At 45.7% G+C, this 5,000-nt stretch overlaps 2 protein-coding genes across 6 annotated transcripts in view; both read right to left on the bottom strand.

The window, feature by feature from the left end:
- The window catches only part of LOC127004585 (nucleolin-like), a 4,480-nt gene extending 1,796 nt beyond the window's left edge, over nucleotides 1-2,684 (bottom strand). The window contains exons 1-3 of one of the 2 annotated variants that reach the window (XM_050872470.1): nucleotides 1,925-2,684; nucleotides 1,043-1,130; nucleotides 830-912 (exon numbers count right to left, since the gene is read on the bottom strand). In XM_050872470.1, the coding sequence (XP_050728427.1) occupies nucleotides 830-912; nucleotides 1,043-1,130; nucleotides 1,925-2,026 (273 nt within the window). In that variant the 5' untranslated portion in view covers nucleotides 2,027-2,684. The remainder of the gene's footprint in view (nucleotides 1-829; nucleotides 913-1,042; nucleotides 1,131-1,924) is intronic. The other variant, XM_050872471.1, reaches the window with a different exon arrangement.
- Nucleotides 2,685-3,323: 639 nt separating this feature from the next.
- LOC127004584 (iodotyrosine deiodinase-like) overlaps nucleotides 3,324-5,000 on the bottom strand; it is an 8,073-nt gene continuing 6,396 nt past the window's right edge. For all 4 annotated transcript variants that reach the window (XM_050872466.1, XM_050872467.1, XM_050872468.1 and 1 more), the window contains exon 7: nucleotides 3,324-4,518. In XM_050872466.1, the coding sequence (XP_050728423.1) occupies nucleotides 4,336-4,518 (183 nt within the window). In that variant the 3' untranslated portion in view covers nucleotides 3,324-4,335. The remainder of the gene's footprint in view (nucleotides 4,519-5,000) is intronic.

Here is a 5,000-nt window from a genome sequence, read left to right as displayed (position 1 = left end):
TTATATGCTACAGGCACTGGTTATGTTGTCACGTGTAAACCCTCTCCTTTATGACTGACAGCGGAAATGTGATAAAGTCAAAGTCAGATGTATTGCCAGGGAGCGGGGAGGGATGAGTGGCTGCGAGGGAAGGAATAAAAAGCTTTTTTTTCTAATGCAAAGAACGATTAGCGTGCTTATTACTCATTCTTCTAGTATATGACTAATATGGTGATATATAGAATGAATCTGTTCTGGGGGAGAATAAATTCGGGGTGCTTACATTATCCATCACGAAAGCCTTTGAGTAATGAAACGTGGCTGGCCGCGTCCGTGGAGTTTACCGCGTCACTGCCCAGGTAACGGCAAGCCCGTGACACAGTGATTGTCATTTAGGCAGCGGAAATTTGGAGGCATCCTGGTGGAAATCTTGCTGGAAAACCTTCTGCTCATCAGTCTGCTGGTGCTAAATGTGACTAGACATTTCCAGAGACTTTGTCGTTGAAATACATGAAAACTTTTCTGTGTAACAGAAAATTTGTTGTGCAGGATTCAGAAAGCGGTTGGAGTATTATGTCACTGTTCAGTCTAATGACGCCAACCATAACTGTCTACCTTGTATATGAGGTGAGCTGAGGCAAATAATATAGAAACACGTTGACCGAGAGCTCGTTATTGACAGGCAGCCTCCATCGGAATGAGAAAACTCTAGCCAACCATGCAGGAGAGGCCTTACAAACGCCACCTTAGCACCAGATGAACGCTTCGTTTGAACAGATTATAATATGTCCGCTCCCTCCACCTCCTCCTCCTCCTCCTCCTACTCCTCCTCCTCCTCCTCCTTGCATACCAGCTTAGCACCAATCAGAAGCAGGACGCTGGCCAGCCACTGCACGGCGTTGATGCAGCCCGCAGCCACGCTCAGCTGGACGTCTGTACACAAGAAGAGTAAAATAGTAAAAATACCTTCTCGGAGACATTCAAGCCATTGTCACACATGCTTCACTGTAATAGTGCCAGCTAAGACAAAGTATCAATGAAAGTAAATTGCAAGGCCACTGACAAAGGTCGTGGTCGAGGCAGCCGAGGCAGTGTTGTTCCGGAAGGTTGGCTGATATGAAGTCCACCAGGGTTGCCACGCCACCCCACACCTGCCAGGAAGGAGGAGGACGCGGTGGTGAGGGAAGGGAGAATGAGAAAGGGATGAGATGACCGGGATGAAAGCAAGAAAAGGAAGACAAGAGCAAGAACGAGAAACATTGAGGAAAAGAACGAGGAGGAAGAGGCCAGGAGCAAAATCATGAACGGTGACAGAAAAAAACAGACGAAAAACGAGGAAAATAACACAAAAATGAAAACCAGAAGCAAGAACGAGAAAAAATGAGGATAAAGACGAGAATGAGGAGGAGGAGACCAGGAAGAAAATCATGAACCGTGACAAAGAGAAAAGAGAAAGCGAGAGGAAAAGCGAGAAAAGGAAGACAAAATAAAAACTAAAAAGACTCTAAACCGAAGACAAAAAAAGAAAAACAAAAAAGAGAAAGAATGAAAACGAGAAGATGGAAGAGGAAGAAAATTATAAATAAAGTGACAAAAAAAAAACGAAACGAAGAAAGGGAATATGAAGACAAAAATAAAAAATAAAAGAAAAACTCTAGATCGAAGAAAAAAAGACGAAAAAGAGAAAGAATAAAGACGAGTAGAAAAGGTAAGAGAAGAACACCAGAGAAAAAAAATCATAAACCAAATGAGGAACAGAAAAAAAAACAGAAACGAAAAAATAAGAAAAGAAAAAAGTAAAAACAAAAAGGACTAAATCAAAAACAAGACCAAGACCAAGAAACAAGAAGGATAAAAACGAGAACAAGAAGAGAGCAAGGGCTGCAACTAAGACCATGGACTAGAGCGAGAGCAAAGGGCAACAGTCAGACCATTCACTGCTTACCAGACCAATGGCGGCGACCCAGGAACACGCCTCGTCCACCTCCAGACAGCAGCAACACGTTAAGGAGTAGCACCCGTTGGCTCTACTGAAGCTACACCCCATCCTGCCGCCGAGGTCTCCGTCAGCTGAACACTCCCACCACTTCTACACCACAGTTACTTATTTTAACAACAAGGGAGGCAGCTCAAGGGCAAAACACAACAATAGGAAGAAAAAGGCTTGCGAAATGCTCCTCCATGGAAAGAAAACGGAATGAGAGGCCTGAGGAGAGGTCGGTTTCGGGTGGAGAGGTGTTTTGATACTCTTCTCTCCTCCACCATCATCAACTTCACGTCACAATCACTACAAGTCTATTCCGCAACATCAGCGACATATCATCCTACCTGCATAACACCATCTCCAGGACTAGACTACACTGGGTTGCTTTTCACTTGTTTTTCACCACTGCTTAAAAGGCGTCGGTATTAGGCTACACGTCCAGTCTCAAGCGACGGGCATTCACTCGGTCACTCAGCCCATCCTGCCCTAGTGCTTCCCCCGCGTAACCACAACCACAACGTCCACCACTTCTACGTCACAGCTGTTTGTCTTTTTTATCTTCGCCAGCATCACTATCGCCGCTTCTAGTCACGATCACTATACGCTCATCCCAGCTTCGTCGTCTGATTATTGTTGTTCTTTCGTTGTATAGCGTTGTGAAGGTCTTCGATAACACCGCTTGACTGACTGACCCTGACACACACACACACACACACACACACCACATGGGAACCCTTTATCTTCAAGGGAAATCCTCCTTCTCTCTCTCTCTCTCTCTCTCTCTCTCTCTCTCTCTCTCTCTCTCTCTCTCTCTCGTCGTTGTTTTCGTTATTTTTCTTGTTTTTTGTTGTTTTTTCGTTGTGTGTTCGCCATCAATTTTCTTCCCTAATGCTGTTGGATAAATCTGAGCTCCCTTATGTTGTCTTCTACCCTTTATTATAGTTTGTCTCTTGCTCTCTATCCTCTCTTCCCTTCCCTTCCTCCTCTTTCCCTCTAACCTAAGCTTCCCTTCCCTCCCATCCCCCCTGTTCTCTATCTCCCCTTCTCTCTTGTTCCTCCGGTCTTCCAGTGTCTAATAGTAATGATAAACGAGTAATAACAATAGGAATAACAGTAAAGATGGCGCCACTATAAACACTCGCCTGCGCCAGAACGAGCTGGGCCGACCGTCAGGCCCCACCGGGAAGATGCCTACCGGCGCAACAATAGGCAGCAACGTAAAAAAAAATAAAAAAAAGTCTAATAGTACTGCATAGTTAAGAGAGAGAGAGAGAGAGAGAGAGAGAGAGAGAGAGAGAGAGAGAGAGAGAGAGAGAGAGAGAGAGAGAGAGAATTATATAAGGTTGAATCAAACAAGATCAAGGTTGTATCATGCTTCTTCTTAACAGAGGTATATAAGCAAACTTCGGAGTCACATAAAAGAACGCTTGGAACACAGTAGCTAAGGATATACTCGTTCATATACACCAGATATCCCTTAAGAGCTAGCTGGCAGACAACGAAGCAGATAGATAGAGCAGCGTTACCATATTATCGTACTGAAAACATCGCATTTATCAGTTCCAGGGCCCAAAACTCTCCTACCCGCACAGATAACGAGATTTCAGCTAAAGTTATCGTTAAAAAGCGTTACTTATTGGTGTTTGTTTGCGATAGCTGTGACTCAGAAACCGGAAAACACAATGTGCTGCGTGGCTGAGTACGATAATTTGGTAACGCTGAGATAGAGACACACACCTAACTTAACCTTACCTAACCTAACCTGTGAACGAAGAAAAAGATTCAACAAATATGGTCAAGTCTCAGCAATTGCCCCTTTTACCGCTATAATTGCTACTTTTTTTTGTACATCTGGCCTATAGCGCTGGTAGGCTCGTCATGGCGAAAGCAATTGTTTATAGTGGCGCCATTATTATTGGTTCACGCTGACCCCCGGAGCTCATTCTTGATTTCACTTGCGCTGCACAGCTTCTTCTAAAGTCCGGGTTGATAGGTGGTCTTCAGGACAGCATGTGGGTAGTCTTAGGCCACTCGACGGTGACCGAAAAATCCCAGGTGGTTAGCGGCGGATTCGAACCCGCATCATCGAAAGCGCGGCGGAATGCGGGGCCGGCACGCTAACCACTCAGCCACCGCCTCCCCTAACCTAACTTTTGAATACAGAAAGAGGTACAAATAGAACGGCTACGCCTCAGCACGTGTTCCTCGCCTCTCCTCTTCACTCCTCTCCTCTAATCTCCTCTCCTCTCCTCGCCTCTAATCTCCTCTCCTCTCCACTCCATTCCACTCTAATCTCCTCTTCTCTTCTCCTCTCCTCTCCTCTCCTCTTCTCTTCTCTTCTCTTCTCTCCTCGACTCTCCTCGTCTCCCCCTCTACATCATCACCAGTATCTCGTCGAGGGGCTTCCGCGAGATCCCCGGCACCGTGGCGTCCTTGGCGGGGTAGCCGAGGGGCAGGAGCAGCAGCAGCTTCTCGTGGGTGGGGCGGTCGAGGAGGGCGCGCAGAGCTGGGCCGCAGTTCAGGGGCGTTGAGGTGAGGGTGACGAGGCCCGCGTTCTGGAGGAGGAAGAGGAAGAAGAAGAAGAAGAAGAAGAAGAAGAAGAAGAAGAAGAAGAAGAAGAAGAAGAAGGAAAAGAAGAAGAAGAGGAAGAAGAAGAAGAAGAAGAGGAAGAAGAAGAGGAAAAAGAAAAGGAAGAAGAAGAAGAAGAGGACGAGGACGAAGAAGAGGAAGAGGAAGAGGAAGAAGAAGAAGAGGAAGAGGAAGAAGAAAAAGAAGAAGAAAAAGAAAAAGAAAAAAAGAAGAAGAAGAAGAAGAAGAAAATTAAGTTGGGTTACGGTTGAACTTGTCGAGGTTGGATAGGTTGGATTTGCATATATCAGGTCAACCATACTTTCTCTCCTCCTTCTCTCTATATCCTTCACTGTCCCTTCCCCCTTCTACTAACTCACTGCTCTCCCTTCTTCAACATTCCCATCCTATACCCTCTCTATGTCCCTTTTTGTCCCTTTTCTCCTATTCATACTGCTCTCCTTTCTTC

Source organism: Eriocheir sinensis, chromosome 28 (assembly GCF_024679095.1).
Source record: "Eriocheir sinensis breed Jianghai 21 chromosome 28, ASM2467909v1, whole genome shotgun sequence".
Classification (NCBI taxonomy): domain Eukaryota; kingdom Metazoa; phylum Arthropoda; class Malacostraca; order Decapoda; family Varunidae; genus Eriocheir; species Eriocheir sinensis.
The sequence above is the reverse complement of the archived record's forward strand: the minus strand, read 5'-3'. Positions and strand labels throughout refer to the sequence as shown.